Source organism: Aethalodelphis obliquidens, unplaced genomic scaffold, assembly GCF_003676395.1.
Source record: "Aethalodelphis obliquidens isolate GAN/ISIS:26980383/991018 unplaced genomic scaffold, ASM367639v1 scaffold92, whole genome shotgun sequence".
Classification (NCBI taxonomy): Eukaryota; Metazoa; Chordata; class Mammalia; order Artiodactyla; family Delphinidae; genus Aethalodelphis; species Aethalodelphis obliquidens.
This window is the reverse complement of record NW_020838036.1, coordinates 1,076,949-1,094,947: the sequence shown is the minus strand read 5'-3', so window position 1 is coordinate 1,094,947 and position 17,999 is coordinate 1,076,949. Positions and strand designations below refer to the sequence as shown.

At 46.4% G+C, this 17,999-nt stretch overlaps 1 protein-coding gene across 2 annotated transcripts in view; it reads right to left on the bottom strand.

Moving 5' to 3' along the window:
- The window catches only part of SLC16A2 (solute carrier family 16 member 2), a 118,731-nt gene extending 105,199 nt beyond the window's left edge, over positions 1–13,532 (bottom strand). Inside the window, exon 1 of one of the 2 annotated variants that reach the window (XM_027095597.1) lies at positions 12,903–13,532. In XM_027095597.1, coding sequence (XP_026951398.1) covers positions 12,903–13,338 — 436 coding nt within the window. In that variant the 5' untranslated portion in view covers positions 13,339–13,532. The remainder of the gene's footprint in view (positions 1–12,902) is intronic. The other variant, XM_027095598.1, reaches the window with a different exon arrangement.
- Between the last annotated feature and the right edge of the window lie 4,467 nt (positions 13,533–17,999).

Here is a 17,999-nt window from a genome sequence, read left to right as displayed (position 1 = left end):
AAACCATATGATCATCTCAATAGATGCAGAAAAAGCTTTTGACAACATTCAACACCAATTTATGATGAAAACTCTCCAGAAAGTGGGCATACAGGAAACCTACCTCAACGTAATAAAGGCTATATATGACAAACCCACAGCAAACGTTATTCTCAATGGTGAAAAACTGAAAGCATTTCCTCTAAAATCGGGAACAAGACAAGGGTCCCTACTTTTGCCACTATTATTCAACATAGTTTAGGAAGTCCTAGACATGGTAATTAGAGAAGAAAAAGAAAGAAAAGGAATCCAAATTGGCAAAGAAGAAGTACAATTGTCACTGTTTGGAGATGACATGATACTATACATAGAAAATCCTAAAGATGCCACCAGAAAATTACTAAAGCTCATCAATGAATCTGGTAAAGTTGCAGGATACAAAATTAATACACAGAATCTCTTGCAATCCTATACACTAAAAACAAAAGATCAGAAACATAAATTAAGGAAACAATCCCATTTACCATTGCAATGAAAAGAATAAACTGCCTAGGAATAAACCTACCTAAGGAGGCAAAAGGCATATATGCAGAAAAATATAAGATACTGATGAAAGAAATCAAAGACAACACAAACAAATGGAAAGTTATACAATGTTCTTGGATTGGAAAAATCAATATTGTGAAAATGACTATATTAACCAAAGCAATCTACAGATTCAATGCAATCCCTATCAAATTGCCAATGGCATTTTTCACAGAAATAGAAAAAAATTTTACAATTTGTATGGAAACACAAAAGACCTCGTATAGCAAAAGCAATCTTGAGAATAAAAAGAAAAAGAGCTGGAGGAATCAGCCTCCCTGACTTCAGACTATACTACAGAACTAGAGTAATCAAGACACTATGGTACTGACACAAAAACAGAAATACAGATCAATGCAAGAGGATAGAAAGTCCAGAGATAAACCCACGCATGTATGGTCACCTAATCTATGACACGGGAGGCAAGAATACATAATGGAGCAAAGACAGCCTCTTCAATAAGTGGTGCTATTCAATGCAATCCCTATCAAACTACCACTGGCATTTTTCACAGAACTAGAACAAAAAATTTTACAATTTGTATGGAAACACAAAAGACCCCGAATAGCCAAAGCAATCTTGAGAACAAAAAACGGAGCTGGAGGAATCAGACTCCTTAACTTCAGACTATACTACAAAGCTACAGTAATCAAGACAGTATGGTACTGGCACAAAAACAGAAACATAGATCAATGGAACAGGATAGAAAGCCCAGAGATAAACCCACGCACATATGGTCACCTTATCTTTGATAAAGGAGGCAGGAATGTACAGTGGAGAAAGGACAGCCTCTTCAATAGGTGGTGCTGGGAAAACTGGACAGGTATATGTAAAAGTATGAGATTAGATCACTCCCTAACACCATACACAAAAATAAGCTCAAAATGGATTAAAGACCTAAATGTAAGGCCAGAAACTATCAAACTCTTAGAGGAAAACATAGGCAGAACACTCTATGACATAAATCACAGCAAGATCCTTTTTGACCCACCTCCTAGAGAAATGGAAATAAAAACAAAAATAAACAAATGGGACCTAATGAAACTTCAAAGCTTTTGCACAGCAAAGGAAACCATAAACAAGACCAAAAGCCAACCCTCAGAATGGGAGAAAATATTTGCAAATGAAGCAACTGACAAAGGATTAATCTCCAAAATTTACAAGCAGCTCATGCAGCTCAATAACAAAAAAACAAACAACCCAATCCAAAAATGGGCAGAAGACCTAAATAGACATTTCTCCAAAGAAGATATACAGACTGCCAACAAACACATGAAAGAATGCTCAACATCATTAATCATTAGAGAAATGCAAATCAAAGCTACAATGAGGGGGCTTCCCTGGTGGCGCAGTGGTTGAGAGTCCGCCTGCCGATGCAGGGGACATGGGTTCATGCCCCAGTCTGGGAGGATCCCACATGCCGTGGAGCGGCTGGGCCCGTGAGCCATGGCTGCTGAGCCTGCACGTCCAGAGCCTGAGCTCCGCAGTGGGAGAGGCCACAGCAGTGAGAGGCCTGCGTACCGAAAAAAAAAAAAAAAAAAAACTACAATGAGATATCATCTCACACCAGTCCAAATGGCCATCATCAAAAAATCTAGAAACAATAAATGCTGGAGAGGGTGTGGAGAAAAGGGAACACTCTTGCACTGCTGGTGGGAATGTGAATTGGTACAGCCACTATGGAGAACAGTATGAAGGTTTCTTAAAAAAACTACAAACAGAACTACCATATGATCCAGCAATCCCTCTACTGGGCATATACCCTGAGAAAACCATAATTCAAAAAGAGTCATGTACCAAAATGTTCATTGCAGCTCTATTTAATAGCCAGGAGATGGAAACAACCTAAGCGTTCATCATTGGATGAATGGATAAAGAAGATGTGGCACATATATACAATGGAATATTACTCAGCCTTAAAAAGAAATGAAATTGAGCTATTTGTAATGAGGTGGATGAACCTAGAGTCTGTCATACAAAGTGAAGTAAGTCAGAAAGAGAAAGACAAATACCATATGCTAACACATATATATGGAATTTAAGGAAAAAAAATGTCATGAAGAACCTAGGGGTAAGACAGGAATAAAGACACAGACCTACTAGAGAATGGACTTGAGGAAATGGGGAGGGGGAAGGGTAAGCTGTGACAAAGCAAGAGAGAGGCATGGACATATATACACTACCAAACGTAAAATAGATAGCTAGTGGGAAGCAACCGCATAGCACAGGGAGATCAGCTCGGTGCTTTGTGACCACCTAGAGGGGTGGGATTGGGAGGGTGGGAGGGAGGGAGATGCAAGAGGGAAGAGATATGGGAACATATGTATATGTATAACTGATTCACTTTGTTATAAAGCAGAAACTAACACACCATTGTAAACCAATTATACTCCAATAAAGATGTAAAAAAAAAAAAAGTGGTGCTGGGAAAACTGGGCAGCTACATGTAAAAGAATGAAATTAGAACACTCCCTAATACTATACACAAAAATAAACTCAAAATGGATTAAAGACCTAAATGTAAGTCCAGACACTATAAAACTCTTAGAGCAAAACATAGGCAGAACACTCTTTGATATAAATTGCAGCAAGATTTTTTTTGACCCACCTCCTAGAGTAATGAGAATAAAAACAAAAATAAAGAAATGGGACCTAATTAAACGTAAAGCTTTTTCACAGCAAAGGAAACCATGAAAAAGACAAAATGACAACCCTCAGGATGGGAGAAAATATTTGCAAACGAAGCAACTGAAAAAGGATTAATCTCCCAAATATACAAACAGCTCATGCAGCTCAATATCAAAAATACAAACAACCCAATCCAAGAATGGGTGGACGACCTAAATAGACATTTCTCTAAGGAAGACATACAGGTGGCCAACGAACAGATGAAGAAATGCTCAATATCACTAATTATTAGAGAAATGCAAATCAAAACCACAATGAGATATCACCTCACCCCAGTCAGAATGGCCATCATCACAAAACCTACAAACAACAAATGCTGGAGAGGGTGTGCAGAAAAGGGAACCCTCTTGCACTCTTGGTGGGAATGTAAATTGATAGAGCTACTATGGAAAGCAGTATGGAGGTTCCTTAAAAAGCTAAAAATATAACTACCATGTGACCCAGCAATCCCACTACTGGGCATATACCCTTAGAAAAACATAATTCAAGAAGATACATGCAGCCAGTGTTCATTGCAGCACTATTTACAATAACCGGGACATGGGAGAAAACTAAATGTCCATCAACAGAGAAATGGATAAAGAAGATGTGGTATACATATATACAATGGAATATTCCTCAGCCATAAAAAGGAATGAAATTGGGTCATTTGTAGAGACATGAATGGACCTAGAGGCTGTCATACAGAGTGAAGTAAGTCAGAAAGAGAAAAACAAATACCATATATTAACGCATATATGTGAAATCTGAAAAAATTGGTATAGACAATCTTATTTACAAAGCAGAAATAGATACAAAGTGGGGGGGTGAATTGGAAGATTGCGACCGACACATATATACTATTGATACTATGTATAAAATAGATAAATGATAACCTAGTGTATAGCACAGGGAACTCTACCTAGTGCTCTCTGCTGATCTAAACGGGAAGGAAATCCAAAAAAGAGGGGATGTATGTATACATATAGCTGATTCACTTTGCTGTACAGCAGAAACTAACAGTTTTAAAGCAACTATACTCCCATAAAAATTAAAAAAACAAAACCAAAAAACCTGCTGTTGCAGTCCTCCTCCAGGCCTCTGGCTTTCTGTGGCCTCTGTTCTCGGGGGCTATCCTGTTTAGAACATAAGGAAATTGGCCCACTCCGAAACTGAATACAAAGGAGCAAGGCCCCTTCTTTGCTTAATGTCCCCTGGCCCAGACCTTCTGACCCTAAATATCCCTTTCCTTCTTTTCACTACCTGCAGGAGAACAGAGGCCCTGTGAGAGACCCTCGGGAGGAAGTGACACCCTAACTCCACCCACCATCTGCCCCCAATGTGCAGCAATTCCTATTTAAAAACTCAGTCCTTGACTCAAAGGGAGGTTTGTGAGCTCCTGCCAAGAGCTGTAAATATTTCAACATGCCTCGTTTCCTTGAATGTATATGACCTGGGATCTGGTCCCTCCTCTCCCTGGGCTCCTAGAGAATTGAGGAACAAAGAAAACATGGCCAGTCCTTAGCTACAGGATACCCGGGTAAAACTGCAGAAGAATACAGAGGAGAGATGGGGAAGAGATGGCGTGGGGAGGTGGAAGGTGGGGAGGAGAGGTTGATTCCTCTTCCAGAAATATTTAGAGAAAGGTATAGCAACTCACTTTCTAGGAGCTGGAAAAGGTTACTGGATGATGATGAGGATGATGTTGATGATAATAATAATACCAACCCCTCCACAATTTACAAATGTCTTTCACATACAGAATCTCATGTGACCCTTCATAGTCCTATAAAAGTAAATACTGTCAATCTCACCATGAAGATGAGAACACTGAAGGCTTGAAAGGTTATATGACTTATTCAGGCTAACCAACTAAAAAGAGATGGTTTCTCTGGCCCTGTTTTGGACCCAAGGACCATGACTCTGGGTAGAGTAAGACGGGTGGTTAGAAGAGTATGTCATGTATCACAAGACTGTGAGACTTTTGTTTACTAAACCCTTTCTTGGTCCTCTCTTTTTATCCCTTAGTCATAAGGATGCCCTGAGGCTACAGGAATGGAAAACTCTGCAGCAGTCTTCCTTGGTAGCTGTGCTCCTCCCATCTTTAGTATGTATTAGGTGATATCTAAAGGCAGGAGTTCTGGTCTCATACTCTCTGGGTTCAAATCTTGGCTCTGCTATTATTTGCTATATGAGCTAAGCAAGCTACTTAACTTCTGTGCATCTTTCTCTTTATCTGTGAAATGGAGGAAATAATAGTACCTACCTCATAGAGGTGTTCAGAATTTAAATGGGTTGGTACATGTAAAGTGCTTAACATAATGCCTAGCACAGAATTAATTGCTAAATGCTAAATAAATGTTAGCAATTTCTATTGTTATTATTACTATTATTATTACTATTAGGGTGCTTGATGGAAGTAAGAAGCTAAATGTCAAAGAAATAACACTGTGGAAGAGCAGCTATCACTAGGCTGTATGCTTTGTGTCTTTTCCCCATAATAGGGAAAGCTTATAGGGAGTCATCTCCCTACTTTTACCCAGTCCTCTTGGGATCAGTGGCAACCCCACATGAGGGGCATGGGTGATGAACAGAAGAAGAGTTCTTTTCTTTGTGAGAAGCTCAGTTACCTAAACAAGTGACTGAACTTATGACCTGAGTCTCATAGGCACCATGTTTTAAGCAACTGTGCTAATTGGCCCAGACAGACGTCACACACCCAGCTATACACACGTACACACAGGTCTGGACACATGGGTGTATGCACATACCCTTCCAGCCTGGGTAAGAAGGTGGGTGGACAGATCCACAGAATAAATTAGACAAGGAGACTGTGTGGGGACTGCTAGTTTAGTGACATTTCCTTTCCTTTTTTCCCTTTAGCTGCATGGAAGCAGGGAAGCAACTAACCTGGGAGTTTCACTTCCTCCCTCTCCATCCTCACTGAAAGCACTTTTGACTCTAGTTAGGACATGGGTGTCTGTCTCCTCCCCCCTTCGACTCCTCTACAATCAATTCTGCAGTATTTTTTGGCAAGAAGAGAGATGATAGGGGCTCAAAAAAGAATGAAGAGTTCTATTCTATCGAGAACTGTTGAAGCTACTGAAAACCCATCTGAAGTCTCTGGAAGTTCAGTTGGCTGAGGAATTGAGGGACAACAATAGTGAGGATTTGAAGAGGAAGGGTGCAACTGACCAGGACATTTGTTGAATACTATTGAGTAAGACTTGCTACAATGCTATCTCTTTGACTGGGGTCCTGGGGCTATGAAAAAAGGAGGTGTGGAAATGATGAAAAGGTTTCACAGCAGCTATCTTACTGCAAAAATCCAGAGGAGATAGCTTCTACACTCTTGAGTGCTTCACAGGAAGTCACCCTTCCCCAAGAAAGTGGAGAATAAGAGAGGAGAAAGGGGAAAAGGGAAAAGATACTTCCACAGGATGTGTGGGAATGGGCCTGAGATCCAGTCTGGAGTGAGGCCTGTACAACATCCAAACCCCAGTTGTTCCTCTAATTGAATGAGGGAAAGAAGAGAGAACAATGCTGGGAGCAAAGGGATGGCGTATGAGCAGAGGTATTACAAATGCACTGTGAAAATAGGAGGAGCCAAGAAAATGTGTGGTTGGGACAGCCAGTTTTAGCCCTTCTTCTACCAACCCCAGAAACAAGCAAACAAGAGAACAGAGAAAGACAAGACTTCCAGGGTGAAGAAGCATGTACTTCCTCAAGCCACCCAAGCAGGCCACATTCCCTACCCACAAAATAAGTGCCAAGTGATTTCACACTAGTAATCATTAGTACCTTGACTTCAAGGCAAATGATTAGACATCCCTAGGCTTAGTCCTCTGTCACCCTTAAACCAGGAGAGGGCTGGAGTATTCTAAACCCTCTTCCCAATAACCTTTGAATACCAAGAGGGATGCAGGATAAGGAGAGGATGGAAGCAGAAAGAAACTTACAATAAATGTTTCCAAGCCCCACTGTTGGGGAGTTGCAAAGAGTCCATGCCAAGAGGTACAATCCAGGCTGGCCATATTCCCTCCATCACTCTTACCTAACAAGTTTCCCAATCTGGGCCCTTTGCACTAGTCCGCCACAACCCCTACAGAAGCTTCTGTTACATTAAACCTAATTCTGTAAACAGATGAGAAAAGATGTTTTTCAGATAGAATACTCATAATCCATGGCTTGAGGTGTAGAGTGTGTATATGTGTGTGTGTGTGTGTGTGTGTGTGTGTGTGTGTGTGTTTTATGAATAAAGCTTTTTCTCTAAGGTTTACTCATTCAATTCCAGGTGAAATAATTCCTTTCAAAACAGGAAATCCCACTCCATCTTTCACACAATCTGAAAAGAATAAATGATTCTTTCAAAATGTAATAAAACAAAAAGATGTTGATGGGAAAGGCAGTATACCCTCCTGGGAAACTGGTCTGCTCAAAAGGTCCAGATGACATCCTTTATATATTTCTGTAAATGTTGATAGTCCATCTGTTTGTTTACTCTTCATGGCACTGCAGGAAATATTTCCAAAGCAAGTATAAATTCAGGGAAAAGGAGAGAGAGCTCTGTGCCTGCTACTTCAGTAGCCACACTCTCAGCTAAGCCCTGAGTGAAGCTGAAGTTGCCCAGAAATTGTGGATACTCAATATGGCCTTCTCTAGGATGGCAAGCAGCAGCCCTCTCATACCCACTACAAGGCAGCAGCCCTTAGCCAGCTATAAAGATGCCCTGTCTGAAGCCCCCTGAAGGAAAACACCGTATTGCACTTAGGAATCTTGGTTTACTCTTCTATCCTGAAGTAACAGAAAACCAAGATCATACTAATCACTTCTGAGAAATGAGAATGAGCTGTGGAAAATTAAGTTTCAGGAGAGGGGTCCAAACTGAGGCTTAAGGGAATGCTTGCAGTTTAATGCTTTTTAGAAGCAGGCTCAAATGCTGGGAAACAGCAGCATACAGAACTACTCTGCTAGCCTGCAGAAGGCCAAGTTGAGGGAATTCTCTTGGAGGCCCAATTCTATGCTAAGCAGGACATTCTGGGAGAAGCATTGTAGATCTGAAGTTGCCTTTACACACTGGGTTAAAAAAAAGTGGGTCTTTTCAACCACATCAGTACATATGAGTTAGCCCCATAGTCTTTTAATACACATGGAGAAATGATGTCTACATGGTTTTTCATTGCTTTCCCAATCTCCTCCCAACCCATCCACACCCTCATTCAGGCAGATTAACATGTTTCCATTTGTCTGAATGAGTCAAAATTTATGCCAAGTGAATAGTAAAGAATAAAATATCACATAATTTTAGAAGGATAGAACAGCAGAGCTAAGAAGTTTATCTAGTCAAACCCTTTCACTTTACAGATAGATAAACTGAGGTACAGAGAGGTAAAGTGCCTGCTCAAAGTCACAGAGTAAGTCAGGGGCACAAGTTTTCTAGCTCCTAGTCACTGCCTAGTTAGTATTACTGAGATCACCAGCCCATTGGGATCTATATTTAGACTTAGAATGAGCACTCGAGGCTACTGGACAGTGAGCTAGGGATCCAACTTCAATTGGCTACTCCAGCTCAAACAAGCATCCCCCTGGTTGGCTTCCAAGTACCCCAACCTCTCCTCCTCATCCCCTCCGGTATGAGTCAAGGTCTCAGTTTGGGACCCAGCTTGGTTGGAGAGGAGTCAGAGGAGTGACTTGAAAGATGCCTGGCCAATGGCCCTGTGACCCAAAGCGCCATAGCAGGCTCCGAGCCAACCTTCTCTGGACAGTAAGCAAAAGCCTTCAGCCAAAGGCAAGACATTGGCAGATTTGCTCAAAAGACGCCTGGCTCTCAAAGTCAGCAATTTAGTTGTCAGCCCAGTGAGACACTGAACTAAGCAATGAAAGCCCCTAAAATGGGGAAGAGAAAGATAGCTTAAACTGTCCCTGGCCCCATCTATCTTTGGGACTCTGCCCAAAGGCAGATTGTATCATTTATCCCATGCCTAGAAAATTATGTCTCCATCAGAGTGGCCCATGAGCCTGAACTATCTTGTGCCCAATAATGAACCTTCCTGACCATTATTACCCCTTTCCCCAGGTGGTGAGAGACACAGCTCCACCCTCCTCACCTGGGAGCCTACAAGGGTCATGCTTATAAACTGCCCAGGAAAAGATGCCTCCCATCATATATTATGGCTCAGTGCTAGACTGGCAGTCAAGGTGGAAAGTGCAGGGTACTGGGTTTACTCTGGAGCACGTTCAAAAAGACCTAAGCTTGGAGACAATGTTAAAAACTCTGACTTGTTCCGCCTTGTCTTCTGGACCCCCAACCCTAACCTTGCCCCAGCTTCAACTCATTTAGGGTTCCAGTAATGACCTGAGGCCTGCAATCAATGCTACCTTGCTCTTTCTTTCCTCCAAAATGCTTCCCTCTCATGCCAGGAAGCCATGATATACTTTCCACCAAATTGTTGGGTTGCCCATGTCCTGTTTGCTGCTTGGCCTGGGTTGGGGGAATTCCCAAATTTCCCACAAGCTCTACAAAAGTATAGGCTCATTTCTCTCTTGATTTTTTCCATTTTTCCCTAAATCGGACCTTGGTCACTTGCCTCCATCTCAAGAACCTTTTGTCTGCCAGTCATCCCAGGCCTAAGGCCCAGGGAAAGTTGGTTTCCTTTTCAAAATGGGTGAAGAGAAAGGACAAGATACATTGCCACCATAGAATTGTATGCACCACAGATTTCACAAAGACTGAACATTGCATGCTCTAGAATGGCCTGCATTCCACTTCCCTTCTACTCTCCATGGCTTTTTCACATGACCAGAGACCCCTCTGATGTGGAGTTAGCCCCCAGACATCAAAACAACCTTTCTCTGGGGCACACTCACAATAGTCCCAGTCATCTGCAGAGCCTTATACCCATTAAGCCAATCAGCACAGCTTTAGGACTGTGGAGATATTAGGCCTAGCCAAAGAGAATTTGGGTTGTGGGGTGCCTCCAAATATTAAATTCATAGCTTTCTAGAGATGCAAGCCATGTCAGACGTTAATAGAAATGGACAATGCACCAACCTCCTTGACTGTGGGAGTGTATATTCTATGTTCCTCAGAATGGCTATTGGGCAAACACTGGCTGACAAACATCTTAGCAAGCTTCTACTGGCTTATTCTATCCCTTTGAGACACCAGTGCTGTGGCATAGGTAGCTGAGAAATTTTGAGTAAACTGCAGAAAGTGTGTGGAGACAGAGGCACATTTGGAATCTCAGGACCTGAATGGTTGCTTGGCAAAGCTGAGGGGCTCAAGAAAGGTAGTGGTGAGGATGAGATTTTCTAGGAACTCAGGAGTGTAGTGGGGTGTTCTTGACTTTTTTTAAAAAAAAACTGAGGTGTTTCCCAGAGTCTCCAGTATCAAAAATAACTTTCATGAATTCAAGACACATACAGTAAGGACCCAAGCCAAAGTAGTCTGTGACCCTGGGGACATACCAAATTCCTCTCTGTCCTTTCCTGACCTATACTCACCATAACTTAAACTGGTAACCCCAGCCCCTCAATGGATCTAGTCTGTGTCAGAACACACACCAGCCACACCTCTGCACAGCTCACTGCTACCCCCGCTTCCCAGCTGCACTGTGAGGTCTTGACCGGAAAGTCTCAGCCAGCCCTCCCCCTGAGTCCCCTATGATCACCTACTTTGAAGTTTGTTCCCCAGCAGTGAACCTCTTCCTGGTAAAATAGTGGTTTTTCCAAGTTTTATTACACACTCCTAAGGCCCCAGCTCTAGGCCTGCTCACATCACATGAAAGCCAGGGCCTAGCTTCAGCCCATCCCCCATTACCTCCCATGAAGTTTTACCCAGACTTTGCCACTGACCCCGAAGGCCAACAGCCTGCCTTTAACCACAAGGCAATGCTCAGCAGGTGCCCTCCAAGGTAACCTAGGCAACAGCCAGAGGCCCTACACTGGCTTCCTTCCCAAGAGCCCCTGAACTGCATCAAAGCAGGGAAAATGTAGTCCCGGGGTGAGTGTGACAGTGACCTTCCGCCCAAATGTTGTTCCACACAGTCAGGGACCCCCTCCACTCAAGCGTCAACGCAGCCTGGGCAGTCCTGAGATTGCCTTGGACAGCCATTGCCGCACACTTGAACTTTCAAGTGGGGCCCGCACACTAGAACGCCGATGGATCACAAGGTCAGAGGCACCAAGAGTCCCAAAACCTCTTAAAGGGTAGCCTAGCAAACTAAAAAAAGAAAAAAGAGAGTCCTTGGTTGAGAGCCTAGGAGAGGCCCTCTAAGGGCTCAGGGAATCCACAGGTGGATGCCCCCAGAATTCAAGGTTTCTATTCACTAAATGATCCCCAGCCTCCCTCAAAGAGCAGCAGAAGTACGTGTTTGGGGGTGGAGAGAGGAGGGAACCCTTCAGTCCCAGGGCAACACTTATTCTGAGCTGCGTTTTAAAAAGCCACGTATTCTAAGCTGCAAACTTTCGGCGGGTCTCCAGTGGAGCTGTCCTGAGGAACCACAAGAGGGAGTGAGCCTTGAGGAAGACGGCATCCCAAGCCCCTCGGCTCGCTCCCGAGACTCCTCATGAGAACGGCTGAGGGGCTTCGCCGGCGGCTTGCTGAGAAAGCGGGATGGCTACTTTGACTTCTCCAAGTCCACAGGCAGGCTCAGGCTCAACGGGAGGAGCGCACAAGCCTGTGGTCCTGTGGCCGCGGAAGAGCGAGAGCTATGCCCCCAGCCCTGCTTGTCTTAGGGAAGAAGACCAAGTCAGCACCACACGAAGGCAGGAGGGGTGGAGGCCGGCATTCCGGCTAAAGACTAACGAGGCACCCAGCGGATAGCGGAGAGGCGCGGGGCGCCAGGCAGGGCAAGGCTGAGATTGGGGGCGGTGCGAAGTGAGCCTCAGGGCCCAGTCTGCCAGCCGCCTCACGCCTCTCTGGCAGGAGACCGCGGAGACTGCCTCCCTGCCTGCTTTGGGGTTCAGCTCAGAGGGCACAGAGATCCGCTCTTTCCCTCAGAGTGGCAGAGGACGGCCGGGCCCGGTTGGGCCGTAACCACGGCGGGCAAATAGACGCGCGCACACCCCCCACTCGCACTCCTTCCCTCCCTTCCTCTCTCTCCTGCAGATACACACGCCTGCCATGTGTTAGAGTCTTCGCTCAGTCACCAGGATTCCTAAAGTGTTTTTGACAGAAAACACCTCCGCTCCCCGTACAGGAACAGGGGCTGCTGCGGAGATCTGCGGTACAGTGTTTCTCTCAAAGTCCTCCCAACCTCCAAACTCTCTCCTCTCCCCATGTCTTCGCACTCCCCCCCCCAAAAAAAAACAAAAAACAAAAAAACCACAACATTCTGCAAATATTTTCCCCCAGTACACACGCTCAGAGTACTTTAAATAAACCCGAAAGGTGCGTCTGGATATGTCCCAGAGCAAAAAATTCATTCCTTGCGTATGATCAACGAAGGTCCCAGGTCCCACCCCCGGGACTTCTTGCGCCTAGTCTCCACAGCCGAGGCTGCCCAGAGCCCGGCAACCGGCGCTCTAGCAGCGCCACGGGCAAGGGGCAAGGGGGAGGAGTCCAAGCGGCGCGCTAGAGGGGTGCCTCGGACCAGGAGGTATAGGATCGGCGGCAGCCGGAGCGGACACCCTTGCCTAGAATGCCAGGTGGGGCGCGCGGAGCCGCTCACCTGCTTGGAACTCCACTTGGCGATTTTTCTCTCTTTCCTCCTGCAGCAACATGGAGTAGAGAATCCCGAAGGAGTTCTGGATGCCAAAGATGGAGCCGTTGCACCAGGTGGCAGCGAAGACCACCATCCAGCCGAAGCCACCTTCGGGGGGCTGGAAGCCGCGCGCGGTGCCGCGGGTCTCCACGGTGGGCGTGGGCTCGGGTTCGCGCACCGGCTCAGGCTCAAACTCCAGCTCCGGCAGTGGTGCAGGGTCCGGTAAGGGCTGGGGCTCCGGCTGGGGCTCTGGCTGGGGCTCGGGTGGGGGTACTGGCACGGGCTCGGGCTCGGGCTCCGGCTCCGGCTCCGGCTCGGGGCTACCCACCCGCTCCTGCTGTTCCTGGTCTGCCTCCCGCCAGGGCCCCTTAGCTTCCTCGCTCGCCGGGCTTTGCAGCGCCATCGCGGCCGGGGGACTGTGGCTTCTCGGGCCGGAGGAGCCGCTGTGTGGCTGGTACTTGTTTCTGCTGCTGCTGCTCCAAGCGCTGCTACTGCTGCCTCCTCCTCCCGGCTCCGCGCCCCAGCTGGCCAGCCTGTCCCGAGACAGACAGTCCCTCGAGCCCTCTCCTCCTCCTCCCCCATCCCCCCTCCTCCTCTCCCCATGTCATCTCTCTCCTCCCCCTCCTCCTCCTCTCCCTTCCCCCCAACCTCTTCCTCCCTCAACAGGCAGCCGCTACAGCCTCTCTCTTCTCCCCAGCCCTTCCTCCTCCTCATACTCGCCTACCTACTCAATCCGCAGCTGTCTCCCTCAACTCCCTTTCCAAACTACTGAATTCTTTTCTCCTTGTCCAGAAGACCAGTAGAGGGATAGTTAAAATGGAAAAACGAGAGCATAAACTATCCTGTTCCTCTGCCCTCTCCTCCCTGCAGGCTCCAAACGAGCATTGATCAACCCAGAACCCCCAGGGAAGACCCCGCCTGTCCTTTGCTCCCACTCTCTCCTTTCTCACAAGTAGCCTGGAAGTGGGGTGGCCCCAGGGACCCCAGGACGAGAGGTGGCCCTTGAGAGACCCCACCCCGCCCTCAGTAGTGCCTATGCCCCCCCTTGGGTTTGAGGGGGACTTGGAAGGGACACCCAAGCTCGGACAGAGGGTGGGCACAGTCTTCTCGAGCCCGGGGGCTCAGCCCCCCACAGTCCTGCGCAACAGACCCCCCATCCCCGTCTCTCCCCCTCCACCCCCGCCCTTCCCAGCAAATCCCTGGCGGGGCACGGATGGGAGGAGACGGCCCGGCAGCAAGGCCCGCCTCTCCGGGCAGTCAATCAGGGCTTTGTTTGCGCCAACCTGGAGCCCAGAGGAGCCGTAGAGGGCCGGGTCTGGGCCGGGGGCCGGGCCAGGTAGGGAGGGAGGTGCAGTGGCACCGGAGGGAGCCGGGCCCGGGCGGGGCGGGAGCTAGAGCTCAGCTCAGGCTCCTCCCGGCTCTCTGTCCCGCATTGGGGAACTGGGAGTCAGGGCCATGTCGAGCCGCCAGTTCGGGCAAGGGCCGCTCAGCCCGCAACATCCCAGCTGGGTTGGTCCCCCGGGCCTCCGCCGCGGCTTTTCGGGCGCTCGGGAACTCGGCCGAGGCGCTAGCGGAGGGATGTCTTCCCAGCACCCACCGCGCCCTTCCGCCCACCTCGGGCATAGAGACACAAGAATCCCGGTGAATGTCCCAGACTAAGGCCCTAACCCCGCGAGGGTAAGGGAGAGTTTGCTCCCTACGGAGTGCGCGGCTCTCGGGAGACGGGAGGGGTGATCTGCCCTGCGGGCGGCTGGGCTCCCTGACGCAGTGCACGGCTGTTTCCAGCCTCAGCCCTCGGGGCCGGCCCCAGCGATCCCGGGAAGCTCTGCCTCCCCTAAGGGCCCGCGCGTCTAATGCACTAATCATGAGTTCGTGGTGTGGTTACCAAGCTACTTCGCTCCCCACCAGCGGGCGGGCAAGCGCCAAGCCCTTTCTACCCAGCATCTCATTAACCTTCTTGCTGGGTGAAAAGACTGCATGGCAGGTGAAAATGCAGCTCAGGGCTGTGACATGCCCAGGAACACAGTCATTAAGCACCTGAACGCGGGCTGAGCTGAGCGGGAGGGTAGAGGTGTCCCAAGTAGCTTGCCATGCCGTGAAAGGAATCGGCCATAATTCACAAATCACGGGGGCCATGCCAGTCAGCAAAGCAGGCATTGCTAGAGGAATAGAGCATTCCCTTATTGCCCGGAGGTGAGTATTTTTATCACCTGCTTTTTCCAAGCAGGAAGGCAGAGGCTCAACGAAATCAAGGCGTTTATTAGCCGAAGGTCCTGGGAAAAGTCAAGTACAAGGTGGAATTCAAGGCAAAGCCTCGTGCTCCCTGAGCTTCACCACAGGCGGCTGGGGCTTGGTGCTCCCCGGAAGAGGGACAGAGGAAGGAAAGGCAGGATGTGGCTGAGTTATCACAGTAGGCTTCCGGAGCACATAGTGGCCTAGATGGGCCTTGAATCTTGAGAAGGATTTTAACAGGCTGGGGGTGGAGGTTGGGTGTCCCTACCTAAGAAGGACAAAACAAAGAGGCATGGAAGGACTCTACTCATAGAAAGAGGTAAGTGAAAGCTAATCAGGCCAAAAAGTTAATATGTATGCTGCCTCTCCCAGGAAACGTTTGCATTTTAATAAAAATCCACAATGCTTCAGTCATGAGGAGTGACAAATCATGGACAGTATGGGCACTGGGGCTTAAGATTTGCTTTTTAGTCAGCGGTTTCACAGGACCAACTGTTGCCCTAGGGGAGCACTAGCCTTGGCTTCCATTTTCAGGGAACCTGATTAAGACCCTGAAAAGGGCTATTTCCAACCCCAGAACCAAGAATAGACCCTGAAGTCTTGAAGCCCATCTCGGACTCCTACTGTCTAAATTCTGTTCTAGTTTGAATGTCTTTTTTTAGAGCACTGGAGTGGGGTTGTGATGACACTCACTGAGAAACTCTTGTGAGCCTAGTTGTTTAAGTTGTTTAAGTCTACAAAGCCATCAAGAGGCAGAACAGGAATCTTTGCTCATTTGTGTGAGCTTCAAATTATATGCTCCATCCAGGAAACAAGACTGCATAATTACCATCCCGCCATTCCAGAAACACATGCAGTACCTACCATTTTTTCCCTTTTTAAAAGGCATTTTATAATGGCTAGAGCACTGGCATCAAGAGACCTGGATTCTAATCATGGTTCTACCATTGCATACCTGGGTGATCCTAAGAAAGTTGTTTACCCTTTCTGAGGTTCAGTTTCTTTATCTGCAAGATGGAGTTAATACCCACTTCACAGTTATTAAATAGCATACTGAGAAGTATAGGCTTTATTTTGGAAATACAAGAGAGCCACTGAAGATTTTCGAGTAGCTAACTAATATCAGATCTGCATTTTAGAAGAAAAACAAAACAAAACTGTGGTGACAGTATACTGTGGCTTGGAAAGATAAGAGGTAAGGAAACCAAACAATGAACCGGGTAAAAGGAAATTTCATGATCTGGAATAGGGCACTGACTGGGGATGAAGAAAAAGGGTTGGCTCTGTGAACCATTGTTACGGTAGAGCTGACAAAAACAGATTTGGGTAGTGAGAGAAAAAGAAGAAGCAAAGATGATGCTGACATCTCTTGCTCAAGTGAAGGAAAGGATGGTCGTAGTGTTAGTGAGGATTGGGAATTAGGAGCCAAATCAGGTCTGAAGGTGCCTGTGGCTGTCTCTTCTTCCAAACAATCCTGTCAATTACAACTTTAAAATACAGTTTTAATCATGACACTTCTCTGCTTTAAAAACTTTCAGTGATTCTCCATTTGACTGTTAAGTTTAAATTCCGCAACCAGGCATAAAAGGTCCTTTAAGGTTTGGGACCAGCCTCATTTACTAAGAACCTTTATGTGCCAGGCTCTGTACTAAATACCAAGGACACAAAAAGACCTGGTACCTGTCTCTGAGGTACTCATATTCAACCTGTCTAGTTCCATTCTTTGACATTTTCTCCTTTCCCCTTTCTCCCATTCATGCCAGGCTCCAAACATACTGGATTATCCACCATTCCATGATGTATGGACACCTGCTGTTCTCTCATCCCTCACCACCCATTCTCCTCACTGTCTTCCAGTTGAGATTCTAATGCCTTTCCTGAATCTCCAGAGTGGGTTCAACAAAGCATATAGGAGGGTTAGTCTTGAACTGGGGAGATATGCCTCTTGCCTTTGTCATACCATTCAGTCATTCATTTTACAAATAGTTATTGAGCAACTACTGTGTGCCAGTCACCATGTCAAGCACTGGGAACATACAATTGTCCTTGTCCTCATGGAGTTTACATTCTAGTGGAAAATATTAATAATTATAACTACCATTTGTTGAATTTGACTCCACTAGACTGGGTGAAGACATTTTGAGATTGAGGAAAAGGGAAGAGAAGGATGTAAAGGATGAGACAACATTGAGAGTGAGGTGATAGAAGTAGGGCTAGGGTCTTGAGATGAATGAAGTTTTCTCTACAAATTTCTAGATCAGACTTGGTTGACAAACATCATCAGTAGTAACAAATCATTAGAGAGCACCTAGTATGTGTAGACTCATTCAGTTTGGCTCATGCTCACAAGTAAGTGATGTGTGGCCCCTGTAAACTCTTTAAATTATTGTACTTATCTGACTGTGGATCTTAGAAAACCCCAGTGAGGTCCTGGTTTACACTGCAAGTGAAAGAATGTGCTTTATTTCTGTCCCAAACAGAATAAGCGCACAATGGAACCATTCTAATTGCTTATGTTCTTGATTAATCATACAAGTGGTGAAGCAGAGCAGTGGTTCCTTAACCTGGTTACACATTAGAATCACCTAGAGACTTTTGTACAAGTTCTGCCTCCTGGGTCCCACTCCACACTTGCTGAATCAAAATATCTGGGGGTGGGAGCCAGGAATACATAGTTTTAACAAGGCTCCCAGTAATATTGATGCACTGCCAGGTTCTGAAACCACTAGACCAAAATAATAATAACCAAAAATTTGGATCTCAAAGACTCGTACAATTTCTCTAAAATTTCTCCCCAAACTTTGGGAACCAACATAAGGATGTTAACTTTTA